The sequence below is a fragment of the Furipterus horrens genome, unplaced genomic scaffold (genome assembly GCF_987537825.1).
Source record: "Furipterus horrens unplaced genomic scaffold, mFurHor1.1.pri manual_scaffold_6, whole genome shotgun sequence".
Classification (NCBI taxonomy): Eukaryota; Metazoa; Chordata; class Mammalia; order Chiroptera; family Furipteridae; genus Furipterus; species Furipterus horrens.
In genome coordinates, this window is record NW_028327176.1 from 131,534,628 (window position 1) to 131,553,774 (window position 19,147).

Below are 19,147 nucleotides of genomic sequence, written 5' to 3' on the forward strand. Positions count from 1 at the left end.
CTGTAGGAGCAAGGGGAATGGGGAGCAAGGGAATGGGGACTGGGGGCTCTCGGTCCTCTTCTTGGGCCCTTAGGAATCCCACCCGCACTTCTGCAGGCACCTTTGCTGTACTTGGCAACCACGCATTTTGGTGAGGGAGGGTGAGTTTACTTATCAACATAGTCAGTAGGTTATTTACATCTCATTGCTTCTCCCCCACCCCCCCAACACACACACCAGGTTAGTTAACATACCAGGCTAGGTCCATTACCATTTCCCCTGGGAATGGGTTCAGTCCATCAACATATCTTTTGGGAATGGCTAAGTCCAGGGCCAGGTTGATTAGCATATACCAAAAGTCCAGGTGTGCATTCTAGCTGCCCCCATGTTCTGACACCTATGAGCATTTAACAGTTTATCAGTCCTTTCCTAATGACTTCCAGGACCCAGACTCTCTTGGCTTTTCTCTTCTGTGATGCTTTTCAGTGTTTCTCCTGGCCATCTGACATCACAGTGCCCTAGGGCCTAGTTGAAAGCCTACACTTTTCTCCTGAGTGTTGTTATGCCCATTACCCTATTTAACACCTCCACTTGGATGTTCAATACACATCTCAGAGTTAACATGTTCAAAACTGAATGTCTGATCTTCCCTCTGCAAGGTAGAATCTTCCTGCAGTCTGTCCATCCTTCTGATTGTCCAAAGCCAAAAACCTGGGTTCTGCCTTCAAAATGTATCAAGGATCAATCCTCTGCTTGTCACCTTCCCTCACTGGTACCACCATTGTCCAAGTCAGCATCATCTCTTACCTGGATTATTACAGTAGCCTCCTAACTGGTTTCCTTTCTAACACATGCCTCTTTGCAGGTTTTTCTCTAAACAGAAGTCAGAATCATCCTTTTTCAGAAAAACCCTCTATTAACTCCCCTTTTCACTCAGAATAAAAGCCACATTTTAAGCAATGACCCTTACACGATCTAGCACACACACGCACACACCCCTGCCCCAATCATTGCCTCTCTGATTTCATCTCCTGCTTGGCCTCTTTCCACTTCAGTCACCTTGGCCTCCTTGTTCATTTTGAACATGGCAGACATGCACCCACTTTTGAGCTTTTTGCATGTTTTGTTCTTTCAGGAGAAGCTCTTCTAGATAGTTGTATGGCTAACTTTCTTACCCCTTCACATGTTAATGTCAAATGTCATCTTCTCAATGAAGCTTAATAAACATTTTAAAGTTGAAAGCTACCCACGCCCGCCCACGTTCCCCTTTACTGTGGTCAATGTTTTTCATAATATTAACGTATATGAAGCAGTATGAGAGAGATTATTGTCTGTGCCCCACCTCAGCCCCTTTTAGAATAAGTTTCATGTGAACAGGAGGTTTTGGTGCAATGAGATGTATCCCAGATACCCAGCACAGTGCCTGATATGCAACAGGCATTCAGTAAATGTTTATTGAATGAATGATTTTATGACTAACTAATGGTGGAAACCCATTTTGAAAACCCACTTTGAAAAATGCTGGTCTAGTGAGTTAGACTCCATCCTCAATTTTTTATTTGGGGTGCTATATATTGGGTTCGCCAAAAAATCCATTTAGTTTTTTCCGTAAAAATAAAAAGATACATTTTTCATTTTCACCAATAACTTTATTGATTTGGATATCCTGAGGATGTTGGCTATCTCCTGCTATTGGCTTCGAGTGTGGGTAGAGGTCAGGGGTGCTGCTAAACATCTTCCAACCCATCAGACAGCCCCACAGCAAAGAAGTATTTGGCCAAAATGTCAATAGTACCAAGAAACTTTGCAAACCACTTTTGACGTGTTAAATCAGTCACAGTATCCTCTCCATACACTTCATAAATTTTTTTTTTGCATTTCAGTTGTGTTTTTACCTTTCTTGAAATAACAATGCCTAATACGCCAAAAATGTTGCACATCTTCTTCCATCTTCAATATTAAAATGGCTGCACAAAAATTCACCGATTTTAGTAAGCTTTTTTTTTTTTTTTCATGCACACTGATGACAGCTGTCACAATACAATCTAACAAAATTGTTTCTAATGAAGCAAAAGACAACTAAGCCATCGTATGGAGAAAACTAAATGAATGTTTTGGCCAACCCAATATAACAGACTTTTGGGGATAAATTAAATTTTCCATTTTTTAATTATTTTCAGTTCATTTTGTTCAGTTAGTTTTGATTTGTCCAAAGTACTTGTTGGAGTCACTCTAATATTAACCTAAATGAAAACATAACAGTACTTTTCTGATATTACCCCTTATGTTACATAACTTTTAAAGCCAGTCATCCACTGTTAGCAATTTGTACTTGTAAATTTTTTTTTTGTCAGCACAAACATATATTAAATCATACTTACACAGTGTTTCACAACTTGCATTTGTTTGCTTTTTAATTTGTTTGGCACCTAATATTCTACATTGGACACTGTGTCTTGAGATGCAGTGTAGCATGGTCAGTAAGAGCATGGATACCAAGTCAGACTGGATTCACATCCCATCTTTGCCAGTTACCACTTTGGACAAGTTACTTAAATTTTCTCTGCCTTTGTTTTCTTATCTCTTAACATGGGGATAATAATCATAGCTACCTCATACAGTGTTGTGTAGGTTAAATAACACCTGGAACATACGTGTGCATAGAAATGTTAGTTGTCATCACTAGTATTAACTTCATTGTTTATCACCACTATATAATCCCTGTTTTGAAAGTGTAACATTTTATTTAATCAGTCCCTTATTTGATATATATTTAGGTTGTTTCTAATTCTTTACTATTACAAACAGGAATCACCTAGGGTTGAGTGTATGTTTGCACATTTGTATAATTGTTTCACACAAAAAAATGCATATATACAGACTGTCTGAATCTGAAATCTAAACTGTTGTACCAATATACACTTGCACCAACTCTATCAGTAATTGTTTCCCCACACTCTTGCTAATGATGGATATTATCAGGCTTAAGTATCTTCGTTTTCTTCTAGTATTTTATGATTGATGGAGTAGTTTTTCCCATCCCTACACCATACTCACATTTTAATTCAATCTGCAATATATTGAGGTAGTGATCTATTTTTTTCAAACAAGTCATTCCCAGTACCTCCCATCTCTTCCCCACTGATTTGAAATCCTACTTTTGTTATGCACCAAATTCCCATATGTACCTTGATCACCGGGACTCTTAATCTCTTCTCTTCTATTGGTGTGTCTACTCCTATTAAAAGTGCCATCTGATTTTAAATCACTGAAGGTATACCTATTGATAAGTTAATAAGCCCACTACACACACTCAAGTATACACACATTGTTTCTCTTTTATAGGGACAATTTTTTTCCATATAAATTACAGAATAATTGCTTTGGGTTTTAAAAACACACCCATTGAGGCATTTCAAAATTAAAAGTATAGATTACTTTGGAATGAAATTGTATCTTTACAGTAACGAGAGTTAGTACTTAAAATGTCTGTTTGTTCAGGGCTTTCATTTTTTAAAATCTTACGCATTTGTTATAAAGTATATTGCTGTGTATTCTATAGGTTTTTTTGTTTGTTTTTTGTTTTGTTTTTTTGCCATTTTGAATGTGCTCTTTTTTTTCCGTTACCAGGTTTAATAATATGTAAAGTATTAACACGTGTACACACACACACACACTCACCCTTTTCTACTCTTTAATACTTCTGAAGTTCTCTTAAATGTTTTAACTTTCCAGTCACATCATATGCAAGTAATAAATGTAATGTTCTAATGTTTATGCCACTTGCTTCTTTCTTCCTAACTTATCATTGAGTGCCATGTGTAATTCCAAATTTGGATCAACATGAGAAAAAGTTATATCAATATATAACCTGAGGTACAAGAAAAGAGAACAAAACATAAAATACGAATTATTCCATTGTTATTTACATTTATAGCCATCAAAAAAAGAGTTGCTGGGAGCGACACTGGCACTATTGGGAATATTTGTCAGCGTTGCTCACAGCAACATTGGCACTCAGAGGGCTAGAATGATGTTGAATGACCATGATGATAGAAGGCATCTTTGTTGATTATTTCTGTGTTTATACAATTCAATTTAAAATGTTAATGACTTTTTGTGTTTATCACATTAGCTCCAATCAGTCTTACCTCAAGGCATGTTTTATATTAAACCAGAGAGTGCTTAGGAAAGTGTAAGATCTTTTCCTACTCTGGAAGCAATAAGAGCATCATCTTTCACTAAGAATAAAAAGAGTAATAACTATCTCAATCCCTGGAAATTTACATCTGAGGTGAAAGATTTACCCCTACCCCTAATCCAATGCCACATTAAAAGTTATGACTAATAAAGTTTGATTGCAAAATACGACATTCGCCTTCCTAGATACTCAGTGTGTAGCTAGCTGCCTGTATCCTGGGAAGCTAGACCTCAGAGCACTTGCTGATGTGAGTTAGACCCCTGCCAACCTTCCCTCAGCCTTTTTGCCCCTCTGAGCAAGCCAGTGAACTTCTTTGGACCCTAGAAATCCTGATTTTATCTATTTGAGTAGGGCTAAAGGTCAGGTAAAATAGATTGTTCAAGTGTATCTGACTTCAAGTTAACTGTTCTCTTAACAGTTTAACTCTATCTGGGCAATAGGAAGCCAGAAATTTTAAATCTCAAATGTAACCAAGAATTAAATAGGTTGCCTTAGTTTTCTGTGACCTGTTAGCTGCCCTTCACTCACAGATAATGATTACACTATGGAAAATTATTTTATTGCTGTGAAAGAATAGAAGATTTAATATGTTTTCTTAACACTAGGGAAAAGTTTGCCTTTGTCTACATTTCTATTTACTGGTTTTATGACATTGTTTAATTTTTATTTTTCAGTTTGTATTTGAATTTTAGTTGAAGTAACCAGGTTAATTTTTTTCATAGTCATAATTAGATTTATATCTTTTTTCCTAATTTAGTAATATTAATATTTTCCCTAATTTTTTTTAACTCTGAAAAATATTAAGCATAAGAGTTATCTTGCAGAATGGTATGCATTCTGGATTTATCTCTTTCTTAATGATTCATATAAGACCTTAATTATCGTAGTCTTCATAATTTAGATGTTTGCTGAGAATAATTTGTATACTTAGTTATGGTACTTAACATTATTATTGACCTAATTCCATTTTATTCTGTTACTGAATGTGATCTTTAGTTGAGAGATCTTATAAGTAATGGCTCTGAGAACAGGACCCTAATTTGAGAATATCTGTGTTCTGTCCCCATTCCTAACAAAGATTTCTCTATGGCCTTAGGTGAATTACACAACTCTTCTGCTTGTGTTATAAAACAAACAGAATTTCCTATTTTAATTAAAGCTAAGTGGATATTCTGATTGATGGTTATAAAACCCATAAAAGATGTAAAGCATAGCTAAAATGGTAATAATTAGAGAAATGATTGTGATACTGTTTTGGTCTTTCCAAGCAAGCTTCCATTTAGCGTTAAGTGTTATATCCTCAGCAGACATTTCTTGTCTCATATTTACATTTACATCTGAAGGGAAGGAAACCTTAAATGCCTTCTGTGTGGTAAGTACTATGTTAGATTCTTCAAACTATCTTCTCATTTAGCTTTAAGCCTCCATTCTAACTTGTGAAATAGGTGAGTTCCTAGTTCCATTTTACAGACAAGGAAACTAAGGATCAGAGGTGTTTAGTAATTTGTTCTATATTACAAACATAGTTAGCAGAGATAAATCCAGATGTTTGTAAATTTTCTAAGCTGAGCTTTTTCATGAGAACTCTTAGGAATACTTCTGAATGAAAATCTCTCCAACAAAAGTTGGTAGCTGCTAATGATGAATTTACACCAACTTCTTACCAGAATCATTTAATGTGTAAACAATATTTTTAACTTTATTAATTTTCCAGTTATATTACAACTCCAGTCATTGCTTCTGTTCTAGAATGTTGGCGAAGAATGAACTGATGACCATACTTCAGAAATCTTTGAACGTTTTAAAGACCTCTTCTGAAAAGCAGCTTGGCAGCTCAGCAAGGAGAATAGAGGAGCTCCTAGCCCAGTTTGAGAGCCTTGATGGTGAGAAGATAATATCTTGCCAATTTTACTATGACGGTCATGTAACTGAAGTAACATGGAAAACCCCATGTTCTGATGTATTGAGAGATGGAGAGATAAAGTAGTTCATGGTCATCAGTCAGTATACCAAGCCTCAGAATAGCACGCACACCTTGAAAATCACAAACAGGCCAAATGGATCTCTTCCAGCTTTGGTTTAAACAATAAAAAGCATCAAATGGGCATCAAACAAACACATTCTCTCTCCAAATGACAGTTTAAAGGACTTACCTTAAAAAAATGGGGTTGGAAAATAAATAAAAAATAAAAAGTGGTTGGGGGTAACAAAAAAATATATCAAGATTGTTGAGAGTAGCGAGGCATCATAATGGAGGGTTCCTTTTAGGTTTTTTTTTTTAAGCATTTCATCAAGTTCTTTATAGGTTGCAAAAACACTGCATAAATCATTTGTAAGCTTGAAAACAATAGCTCTGAACTGCTTTCACAGTCACGAAGCTCATTGGTATGCTGATCACTAAAATATGCATGAGGTTTGCTTTAATCGGATTTACAAGAGCCTGAATCTTTTAGTGTAAATGAACTGAGGCAGCCTGGCATTTCTACATTGAAGTGTTACCAGTTTCCTTTATTGTCATGACCCCCACATTTTTAGCACCAAAGTATGTTTTCTTTTGGTAAAACAAGCAAATGAAATAAATATGCACCGTTTACTTTCCTCTATTTAGGAAAAATTTTAACGAGGTTTGGGGAAAAGAGGCAGCTTGGTGTATAATATATGAAAAGCACATAGATTGGACATGGTATAGTGAAAATATTTTACTTGGAATGCCCATATCAATCCTTCTTATGTTTGGCAAGATTTCCTTTGCTTTGAAAAGCCTTTGGATTTAGGAAACCACTTTTGCAGAAAACCCTCCCTTTTCTCCCTAGCTGTGATGTTAGGTACCTGATGAGTGCTTAGTCAATGGAAGGCGAAAGAAAGTTTGAAGGGGCATGAACAGGCAGAATGAGGAAGTACTCCAAGGACTAAGGGGGTTGGTTCCCTCCCGGTTGTGTGTAGGTATTTCTTTTGTACTACAGCAGGAGCCAAGCCATTTTTCAAAAGGCCTGTAAATTGGTAATCAGAGATCGTTTTCCAGCTACATACATAATCTGAAGCCCAGGAAGAGACAGTAACTTGCTCCAAATCCCACAGCTAGGTAGCACTCAGACCAGAGCCCACCTCTCTTAAACACCAGCTCATTGTTTTCTTGCAGGTTTACAATGCTGCCTAATTGTGGTCACTGAGACATTGATGGTCCAACTTTAAGGACATAAATAGGGTAAAAGACTTAGGAGAATTTAAGATAAACTAGGTAAATTTCAATCTTATATAAAATTGGACTCAGCTTTTTGTAAAATGAAACTGCAGATACTGTAATTTTAATTAGAGTTCATGTAACATAAGCTAGTGAAAAAATTCTGTGATGTGCTAGTACTCAACAAAGGAATGTAGCTTAATGGGAAGGCTGGAGATTAAGGTGATTGATATTGTAAAGAATAAAGGATTTTACAAGTAGAAGTAAAACCACTGTCTTGAAGAAATGTTTATATTTTCCATTTCCAGATGTGACACATTGTTAATAATAAAGTGATATTAAAACCCCCTGTGTTGGACAAGAAGAAATATTTGACTATATGCTATCTCTGGTTCCTTAACTCTTACTACATATTATAGTTTGGTTTTAAAATTACATTTGGAGGGTTAAGTAGGTCAGAGTGTCCTATCAGATTTATTTTTAAGGCTTTGCTACATGTTAATGAAATGGGACAAAGAATTTATTAGATATTTTAACTTTAAATTATATTTTTCTTGAACCAAGGATTATCCAGAGCTAAAAAGAAATGTATTCTTTGAGAATAATGTAGATTCTCCAGCTGCATCCTGCTGTCTTAGATTTAGGCCAGATAAGCTGCACAAGTGAGTGTGAAGTTCCCAGAACCTGCCCTGCAGAAGGAAGAGGTTATAAGGGAACCTCATGCTCTCTAGAAGCACAGCTACACCTTTTACCAGATATGGTTTACTGTTGCCTTGACTAAAGAACAAAGATGCACTTTGTGTTTTAGTAGATTTCAAAACTTTTATGCTCCCTCTTTATTCTTTTAATAGCATTTTGTGGAAAATAGTGCATTGGGACATCAAGGCCAAACTTGCCAGGGTGTAGGTTTATGTTGTTTGTTATCTTGGCATAGTCAAATGAACACTATTTAAATTTGTTTGTTTTTTAGAAGCTATTTATAACAGCACAAAGATATGGGGCTTTTTGCTGTTGGTTTTGGGGAAGAGGGTGTTTGTATTTTGTTTTCATTGTGGTCATTTTTAAAATCCAGTAGCTGACTTTTTCAAGACTCTTCTGCAACATAACTTATGTAATATTTATTGACCTTCAGCTTCTGGAACAAATTGTTTATCTGATGAACCCTTGATCCCCTGCCACGTTAAAAAAAAAAAAAATAGATGACACTATTTCTCTTGGAGTAGTAGAAATGTTGGTTCTCTTGACTTGATTGGATTTATCTTAGTTGCTGTGTATTTGCTTTATATTCAAAGCAGAAATAAAAGAGGAAGAAGACACTTCTGGGTCACAGTCAAAGGGGCTTCAGAAGACAGACCTCTATCATCTCCAGAAGGTTAGGTCATTTTCTTTTCCTTCCAACTACATCCTGTGATAATCCCTTCTCTTGGTGTATACTCTAGATGTTTTTATTTTCCTTTTAAAACCACAACCAGGAACAAAGCAGACTTTGTAACTCACTTATAAATTAAACATCCCATTTATCCCATTGCCATCCTCATCTGCATGTACCTAGTCCCCAATTTGCTAGTGAATATAGGTGGAAACTGTTCCTGCAGCCTCAGTGAGAGAAAGAAAATTAATTAGCAGGGAAGGAAAATGGAAACACAGTTGCACAAAAGAATCAGATTATTTATCTGATATATCTGTTTTTATGTTAAGCCTAACTCATTAGTTTTAGATACTTTACTTAATTTTTTAATGCATATTCAGCATAGATGAGAAATTGAGCCACAGTTATACCCAATATAATCTTTTTCAGACAATTCTAACTTTATAATCTTGGTTGTCGAAGTATGAAGTCTTCTTTGTATAGCACGATACCAGGTTATGATAAATGTAGAGTAAAATTTCAATTTAAGAGAAATAAAATAAATAGAACCTGTTCTGTTAGCATGGTAAAAGGGTAAGGTTTTTCTTCCTTCTTCCCCTTCTTGTGAGTCCTTTACTTAAATGAAGTAATGAGTTTTAGATAGTGAGCACTCTGCCATATAACTTAGTAATGAAGTGATTTAACTGCCCTTTTCCTCTTTTCCTGAAAATTCACTTGATATTTGAAACAGAACACCTAGGAAGAGAGATTCTTCCCAGACCTTAAAATAAAAATCTCGTTTTGATTTAGTTCTTTCTTGCACATTCTGTCTTACGGAGAAGGCATCAACAGCTTCTGCCTGAGCCACAGAGTTCCCCTCTGAGGGATTTTCTTTCTCAGAATCACCAGAGATATGTTCTTTCCATTCACAGTCCTTATTGGAAATGAAGGAGTTAAGAAGAGCAGGTAAGAAGCAGACCAAGTTCGAACTACTGAGAGAAAAAGTTGTGAACTTCATTGACAGTCTGGTGAGGTGAGTCTGTTGCTCTTAAGAGCTAAAAGTCCAGCTATTTTCCAAAATAACACTGGTGTGATAGCTGTCCATAGCCATCCCGGGACACTTTCCCCTAGGTTAGACTTTATGCTTTTCAGGTTCCTCCTTCCATCTAAGAACTGTAATTTTGATAGTCTTTCCATCCTTATGAAGATGTGTAATCAGAATGATTTAGCGCATTCTTTTACTACCAGTTAAAGAATACAGATTTAAATTTGATCTAGTTCATTAGGTTCGGGCAGAGAGGGGTGGTGGTAGAAACAGAAAGTGTTTTCCCCTAATAACAAACTGTATGCAGTGCGCTTTATCCATTATCTTTGCTAGGAGTAGGCAAGACCTGGGCCAGGCCCAGACATAGCCGTAATGTCCTATTTTATCCTCAGTAAAGGACTTATAACTCTAAAGAGTAACATTGCAATGTATTAGCACTAAATTCATGTTGAGAAATGTACTCGTCGTTAATTTAGAAGTCTGCCAGTCCTGCCTATATTTTAAGATTTTTTTTTTTTTTAAGAAACTCAGGTCATTGCTATAGAAAAACATGAGAAGTGTGAAAAAAAATGATTTAATAGTTAAAAAGTAGGAAAAATTTGTTATTTATCATTGCTTATTTCTTTTAATGGCAGTTCAAACTCAGCAGCAGGCTAGGCACTGAATAGAATCAAGTACTGGAAAAAAAAAAGGTCAGTTATAAGACAAAGGACTGTTTTCTGATAAATTACCTGACCCTGGAAGTGAAAAGTTCCATTTTCTAGGACAATGGGGGCAGTCACTGGGGAGAAATTACTAATGTCATGGAAGAGGTCCAGATGATCAACTAAGTATGACAAAGGAAGGAAAAGTGTGTCTTATAAAAGTGATGCAATGCAATATTGAACTGACCTACTAGCCAGAAATGACTTATAGAACTCATAGAGTTAATGTTGCCCTACTGGCTTTCCTGTTCTTACAGTTTCTAGCCCCAAGTTCCTGGCTCTTCCCTTTTACCAGGCTGTGAACATTGTAGTCAGTAAAAATAATTTTGCAATGTAATGTAGCATAATTTCTGGGCCAAGTATCAGATTCCCTTCCAGGTTCTCACGAATCCCAAATTGTAGGCACTGAAACCAAACTTCCTTTTTGTGATCTTTGACCTAATGTCTGACTTTTTACCTGAGTATTTACTGAAATAAATTTCAGCGTGATTGAAATATTTTGTTAAATCACAAGTTTTTCCATACTAGGAATTGACTTTCTTTACCAAGATTGACTACCGCAGGAGGGAAGAAATTAGAATTTGTAGCGTATCAGAGTAAAAGGGACCTGAGGAGTCATGTGGCAGCTAAAGCCCAGAGAGAGGCTATGACTTGTGGAAAGTCACAGCCCCAGTATGCTGACTTCTGTCAAAAAGGCCCCCTCTGTTTTTCCATACTGTCTCCAAGAAGCAGTCACATCAGATGTTTGAACAGAGACTAGAGTTCTGGAGAAATATGGAGAAGGATGATCCAGAGCTGTTCAAACAATATACGAACAGACCATGAAATTTGCTGAGCTGGAAATTAAAAGGACAGAGGAGCCAAAGAGATGCATAAAAGGAAGTGACAAAGGGAAGAGATTGATGCATCAAGCCAGATGGTAAAGAGGGTGACAGAAAAACACTGAGTGAAGTCAAGATGGCCACGTGGACAGTTGGTGAAACTTCCAAACTAATACAGAGGGGAAGAAATAGAAGAAAAGTTGGACCTTCCTCAAACTACCAAAAGTGAAAACAGAGCAGTGTTGAGTGACTTCCTGGGGTCACAGCCAAAGACTCTTTCCCCCAACTGCCTCCCCTCCTCCTCTGAAGGACTCATTCTATTTCCAACCCAGCTAGAGTATTATTTGATTTTTAGTCCATTTTTGTTTTCAATGCAATTTAATATCAATCAGGGTAATTCTTTTGTACGTTGAAATGAGAGGCTCTGTTTAAAAAGAAACCTTCCCACAGCCTCTACCCCTAGGCAAACCAAGATTGGAAGGTGCCACTGTTGGTACTGCTTCTCTTTCCACAGTCTGTAATGGAATGTTTTGTATTTCACTAAATTGTGCTAGTTAGAAATGCTGGGGGGTGGGGGGGGGGATCTAAGCAACAGACTCCAGAAGGCAGGGTTTCCAGTATACCATGAGCAGCTCTTGCTGAAACTACTGAGACCGAAGACTACGTTGCCACTTTCTAACTTACCAAACAAAAGTTTCAATTCTGTAGCCCTTGTTGATACTAAGTGGTTCTACCAGTTCCCTTAAAACTACCTCTCTGATCTGAATCCAAAATGAGCAGCATCCTGCATGTAGGCTCTAGTGTCAGACCTCATTGTTTATTCTCACAGCAAATAAGTTGCAGAAGTATATTTCTATGCCATCCTCCAGGTTTGTAATTGGATAAAACATCTAATGTATGATATTTTGTTACTGTTGTTCATCTGATTTGGCCCAGTGGAAACAAAATACAGGCAAATGTATTGCCTCTGATGGATATCCTTTGAGGATGTCAAAAAAGGCCTATTCCCTTGGGAATTACCTGAATTTCTAAACATTAAAAATGTTAAAAAGGAAGAGGAGTACAATTGTGAGACAATAGATTTTTCTTAAATTGACTATCTGGTTGCCTTGTTAGACTTCAGTCCTTATTACATAGCAGGTACTTCGGTAGGGTATTTAATGACTGGGGAGAAACATCCTGAGGTTGGTGAGGGAAGAATTATGGTCAGAAATTATAAATGGGTATCCAGCCAGCCAGGGAGGCATTCAGCATCACAGAAACCATTCTTGAGGCTACAGCTAAATTAACTTAATCTTGGGTAAGAACTTAGCAGTACTTGAGGTATGGAATTCTGGTCCTTAGGGCCAACATTAAAAGCATACTTTGCAAATAGGCTTTATTCTGATTTACTCTGCAGAAAGTCTACAGAAGTAGACTGAGCAGGGGGCCAGGAGCTCTTAAGACAGGGAGGAAGGAGATAGTGAGGAGTCATGTGCATGGTTAATACCCTCTTCACTTTCTCTTCCTCCACTGACCATACCAGTGAAGCAGGTTTAAGTGGGATTTTCTAATAGTGGTACCCTCTCCTCCAGGAAAGAGAAAGCCAGAAGTGGGTAATTTCCCTGGGCTGAGATAAGTGCTTTGCTCTGCTTACACTAGTGGAAAAAGGACCTGACACAAATCTTTCATGTGGCCAAAATATTTTAAGGCTAGCATTGTAGTAAGCCCAAGGAATATTAAAAAATATTTATTTTTAGAGAGAGGGGAAGGGAGGGAGGAAGAGAGGGAGAGAAACATCAATGTGTGGTTGTTTCTTGCGTGCCACCAACTGGGGGCCTGGCCTACAACCCAGGCATGTGCTCTGACTGGGAATTGAACCGGCAACACTTTGGTTTGCAGGCTGGCACTGAATCCACTGAGCCACACCAGCCAGGGCCAGCACCAGGAATCTTTATGAAGGCATGTGAATTAACTGAGTGACTTACTACTCTGTGTTTGGGTAGTGTGTACCAATTTGCTACCCTCCAGGCCATCAAAGGACAGTGTCACTTTCATGGTTGAGACTAGCTGATTGGGCTGATTATACAAATGAAATTTTTAATGCTTTGTTTTTAAAATTCAGGTTTCATTACAGTTGGTTTGTCATCTAGCTCATAATCAAGAGAATGATACACTTTGTTTCAATAACTAGAATTTTAATGATAAACAATTTGCTTATTTTTCAATATTCTGAAGCAAAAGCAGCCTTTTCTGTTTTCTTCAATAAAAAGTAATTCTAACAAATAAAGAACTTTCCAGGTATCAATAAATTAAAACATTTTCTGTGATCCAAAAAGAATTTCTTAAACTCTTTTAATTCCAGGCTTGAGGCCTGCTTAATATTGCCAAAAGTTAAATGTTTGCTCTGGTAAGGAATATGGATATCTCCATTTTCTAAACAATTTAAGAATTCATTAATACTTTCAGATCTTACTCTACTTTTATAATTTTGAGCAGAGAAGTAATTTATGTTTGTTTCTAAAGATTTAAATCAGAATCAAAATAGTTGACTGTACTCTATATATAGAGTTCTGGAAGTTCCTAAAAATATATGGAAGAGGTACAATTTTGAGTGAACCTGCCCTGGATATAATTGGTTATTTTATTTGTTTTTGGTCACTGTTGATTTTCCTCTTTAAGTAAATTGCTCAGTCTTCCACTGAGGACTGACAGTGTTATATTGAAATTAAACCTGTGCTTATCTAAAAGCTGATATTTGACTTGGCTGTTTCAGAGAATACCTTCTACCCCCAGAGACACAACCTCTGCATGAGGTAGTGTACTTCACTGCTGCCCACACCCTCCATGAGCACCTGAATGCTACTCCGCGAATGGCCCTACACACTGCACTCAACAATCCTTATTATTATCTCAAGGTAAGAAGCAGATTCATTGCTGACAGGTTGGTTTCCAACCTCAGGCATTACTTCTCACAAAAATACTGTAAATTTTACAGTTCTAGAGACCAGAGAGTTAGTTGGCAGCTAACGATTGCACTTCTTTCAGGTACTTTTTAAAAAATCCTTTAGAGGGCATTTTCTAAGCCAGTGAAAATAACAATAGTTAACTAATGCTTCCCCTTCATGTGCTAATGGATTTCAAATAAATTTAAAAGCACCGAGGGTTTTTGTAGAGGTTGGGGTCTGCAGCGTTGAGAAGTCTTTTTTTTGAGATTACAGCTATGATAGTAGTATTAACACAGTACAGTAATTTAATTTCAAATGTTGGAAGTGGCAATTTATTGAAAATCCACAAAGAATTCCATAAACTTTTTATGGAAACCATAAAAGTCATTAGTGTCTCAAAAATTAGCAATATGTTATTAAAGTAAAAACAAAAACTTATGAATGAAAATTATGCTTTAAAAAAAATTTGATTTTAGAGAGAAAGGAAGGGGAGAGAGAGACAGAGGTTGATTTGTTGTTTCACCCACCTATGCACTCACTGGCTGATTCCTGTATGTGCCCTGACTGGGGATCAAACCCACAACCCTGGTGTATGAGGATGATGCTCCATCCAACTGAGCTGCACCAGCCAGGGTTATGCTTGTCTTGTGGTCCTGGGAGTATTCTAGTGACTTGGAGCTGGGGGATTATGACCAAGACCTAATCTAAACAAGCTGTTAACTGTTGGGAGAGTAAATGCAACTCACTACATATAGGAAACTAGATTCAATTTTATTATTGGCTTACTAATTTTAGTTGTGGAGGCTTATTAATGTCTGGTTTTGCTCCTGGTCATTTCTAAAAGGTAGTCATTTTAGTTTACTGTTATTTTTAGAATGAAGCACTGAAAAGTGAAGAAGGCTGCATTCCAAATGTCGCCCCAGACATCTGCATAGCATATAAACTGCACCTAGAGTGCAGCAGGCTAATCAACCTTGTGGACTGGTCAGAGGTAGGAGGTGTTAAAAGAGCAAGTGGTATATTTGTATTCCATCCCTGACAACTTTCTTGGGAGGCTTTACACTTTTGGTACTGTGGAATTCATGTATTTTTAATGTCTTATTTGGAAAGTATACATCGCCTCATACTTCAAAAGTTCCTCCAAGAATAGCAGCTAAGCCCAACAGCTCCACTCCCAATCCCCTGCACCCTGATCCCACAATACTTCAACCAAGCCAATGGTGCATTCACACCCAGGTCAGAGTATGGGATCAAACCCCACAGGTAAGCAAAAGCTGAGCAATTTAGACCAGTTTTGTTACTCTGCAAAATAAGTGTATTAACCAGCATTTCCCTTATTGCATAAAAGGTAAAAAATACTCAAATAACCACATTAGCAATCAGGAAGCACAAGGCAAGGCCATGACACACTGTCATTCTTCCCCTTCTCAGAATACGTGTATTACAAAGTTAATTCTGTTGAAGGCTCTTTTACAGATGTCTTTGTCTCCATTTAAAAATACTCATAACTAGCTTCTTCCAAGAAAAACAGGCAGTTTTCTGGGGTGATGGAGGCTGGGGAATATAGGATACAGGGTATCCTTTGCTTTTCAACTTTGGTTTTTTAAACTTAAGATTATTCAGGAACCACTATTATCTTTTAATGTGTATTTGATTTAAAATCATCAGTATAGTTTTGAGATTCTAAAGTTTGTTGTAATTTTTTTAGATGTGCCAGTTAGCACCAGCAGCAGTGCTTGACCTGGCTTCATACAGAGCCATCAAGTGCAATTAAAGATGTTTGGCAACAGTGGAGATTTTAATTTTCCTGTCTTGTCTCTCAAAAGGCTTTTGCAACAGTTGTGACAGCTGCTGAAAAAATGGATGCCAATTCTGTAACCTCAGAGGAAAGGAATGAAATTATCCAGTATCCTTTTAAAACTATTTCTACAGTGTCCAAGTCTATGTATAGAATGTTTATAATTTTCCCAGATCTACATTAGAGATTTGTAAAGACATGATGCAACCAACCTTACTGTTAATATTAACCATACCATCCCAGAATGACTCATTTCTAAATATTGAATATAAATTTAATCTAAAGTGAGACCAAATCTAAAATACTTGGTTTAAAACTTGTATCAAGGTCATATTCCAAAATTTACCAAAAATATCCCAAACTCTCATTATTGAATTCTTTATTTTTTATAAGGTTATTAATGTACTTTGGGGGGGGGCGCCAATTTTTATACTATGGTAAAAATTAGAATTAGGTAAGCATTAAGCAATTCCCCATTCGTGCTTATTGACTGGATTCTAATTACATTTAATGTTTTCCTGTAAGGGTTGTAGTTTAATTTAAGAATGTTTTAACGTTGAGATTTTAACCTCTTTTTATCAAAATACAATGTGGCCAATTTCCTTAACTATACCCTTTAGTGCTCGGTTTATTAGAGCTGTTTCTGAACTAGAACTTCTAGGATTTGTAAAACCTACCAAACGGAAGACTGACCACGTGGCAAGGCTAACATGGGGAGGCTGCTAGAAAGCAAATGAATGAAGCCAGAAGGCTCTCATTTACCTTAAGAGAAAAGGGAGACCAGTCATACTTAGATGAAGACAAATGCATTAATTCCCATGATGTTTAACCAGAAAGTAGACTGCTAATACCAAACAGGAATATAACATGATTACACTGTAACTAAAACCTTTCTTACATTATCACTAATTTTCACATCAATAAATTGTTCTCGGACATAGTATATAAATGTATTAAATTCCTTATCCAGGAGTACAAATCAGTTGTAGTTGATTTAATAGTATTCATTCCTGCTCCAAGACATCTAGGGGGCAAATGGGGAAATCTGAGTATGGACTGCATATTAAATTAGGGAATTATTAAGTGGGATAACAGTATTATAGAAGAAATACCTTTGTCTTAGGAGCTGCAGCATGCATGTTCTTTGAAAGTTATACACATATATAAAGCAAATATGGTACAATAACTGTTCACACTTTAAGTGTATTGTTGTACTGTTCTTTCAGCTTTTGTTTGAATGTTTTCCTAATAAGTTAGTGGAAAAAATAAAATTCTTGAGTTTTGCTTTAAAGGTTATTATAAAGCAGAAAAATTGGGTAATGGAGCTAGAGACGAATTACAAGATCAAAAGATTTTTAATAGCATGTTTATTATGCTTATGGGAATGCTCTAGGACACAAAGAAAATGGATGCAGGAGAGAGGATGCTGGGAACCGTCTTCAAATGAGACAGGAATTTGGATCTAATTTTTACCTAAGGCAAACGTAGGAACAGAATTGTTAGAGCCATATCTGAGTAAACAGGGACAAATTATTGGGTGCTTTACACCAACTACTGTATAATTTTGAAGGGAGTAGATAACCGAAATAAGACAATCACTTCCAACCCTAACACTTGAGATCACCTAGGGAACATACTAAATAAATTCCAACAGTCCTTCCCTCCCCATCTTCTATAGCGGTCTTGGGGTACAACATAAGATTTTCCTAGAATTTCCAGTTAATATTGCTGATTCAATAAATGTCTCATTTGAAAACCATTTCTTTAGTAACATAAGTTCTTAACATAAACCAAATACAGCTTTGATATTTTAAACCTCCAGCACATTTTTTTGATTATCTATGCTTGCTTTTCTGAAAAATCCAAAGATTTTTATCTGGTACTGTGCGCCCTTGTTAATTGAAGATTTACTGAACACATTATAGTAACCTAAGTACAGCACCCTACCAGCATTGCCTTTTACTAAGATTTAGCACACTAAATTCTGTACCTATTTACCTATTAAAAGCGATCTCAATGATCTTTAGGAGTCAGAATCCCTAGGTAGCTTATATTGTATAATCTATTGGTAAAGTGTGATTGGTATTAGGACTAGAATAATCAACTACTGACTGTGTCCATCTAATTATAACTAAATTCAAGAAGCTGCCCAATTTATTTTTTCCTGGCAATACCTCATACACTACTTAAAATCAAGTAAGTAGCCCATAAACTAGTTTTTAGTAGAGATAAAGCAAAAATTTGGCTACGGAGGAAAATTTACTTGATCAAAATTGAATCTAGAATTAAAACCATATTACAGGCACACCTGGTTTTACTGCACTTCGCACATACTGTTCTCATCAACACTGAGGCAATACCCACCACCAGCAAAATGAGTACAACTCACTAAAGGTGCAGATGACAGCAATATTTTTAAATTAAGGTATGCACACTGGTCTTTTTAAAGACTGCTACTTACTGTAGACTGAATAGATTACAGCATAGTGTAAATACAACTTATACGTACTTGGAAATCAGAAGAATTGTGTAACTCACTTTGTGATGTCTGTTTTATTGCAGTGGTCTGGAACCACACCCGCAGTATCTCCAAGATATGCCTTTACTCGTGGCTCCATTCAGATTTATTCCCCTTTCAGTCTCTTACCCTACAAGTATAAGTCCAGTTCTTTTATAACTTTATGTGAAAATTTGCACAAGCTTATTTAAATGAATGTTCATTATTATGCCCTTACTGGGGAGTTAAGGGATAAAACATAGTTCATATGCACTCTACTCCCACTCCTTCAGATTTTTACTACTGCTTTCTCCTAAATTGCTATCAAACTGTATCACTGGTTCTCAGCTGGGGACAGTCCCCCCACCCCCCATCTCAACATTTGGCAGTATCTGAAGATACATTTTAGTTGACACAACTGGGGGAGGGTGTGCTTACTGGCATCTAGTGGTAGAGGCCAGAGATGCTGTTAAAACATCCTGCAATGCACAGGACAACCCCACAACAAAGAATGATCTACCTCAGCCCTGACCAGTGTGGCTGTTAGTTGGGCATCATCCCACAAAGTGAAAGGTCACTGGCTCAATTCCAGGTCCAGGGCACATGCCTGGGTTGTGTTGACATTTCTCTCCCTCCCTTCCCCTCT

The 19,147-nt window shown here is 36.8% G+C and overlaps 1 protein-coding gene across 6 annotated transcripts in view; it reads left to right on the forward strand.

Moving 5' to 3' along the window:
• Positions 1–16,771, forward strand: part of ORC3 (origin recognition complex subunit 3) — a 70,172-nt gene extending 53,401 nt beyond the window's left edge. For 4 of the 6 annotated variants that reach the window (XM_090279654.1, XM_090279658.1, XM_090279656.1 and 1 more), the window contains 7 exons: positions 5,930–6,063; positions 8,654–8,733; positions 9,642–9,742; positions 14,035–14,176; positions 15,081–15,197; positions 16,033–16,112; positions 16,625–16,771. In XM_090279654.1, coding sequence (XP_090135780.1) covers positions 5,930–6,063; positions 8,654–8,733; positions 9,642–9,742; positions 14,035–14,176; positions 15,081–15,197; positions 16,033–16,112; positions 16,625–16,730 — 760 coding nt within the window. In that variant the 3' untranslated portion in view covers positions 16,731–16,771. The remainder of the gene's footprint in view (positions 1–5,929; positions 6,064–8,653; positions 8,734–9,641; positions 9,743–14,034; positions 14,177–15,080; positions 15,198–16,032; positions 16,113–16,624) is intronic. The other 2 variants (XM_090279655.1, XM_090279657.1) reach the window with 1 other exon arrangement.
• The last annotated feature ends 2,376 nt before the right edge of the window (positions 16,772–19,147 follow it).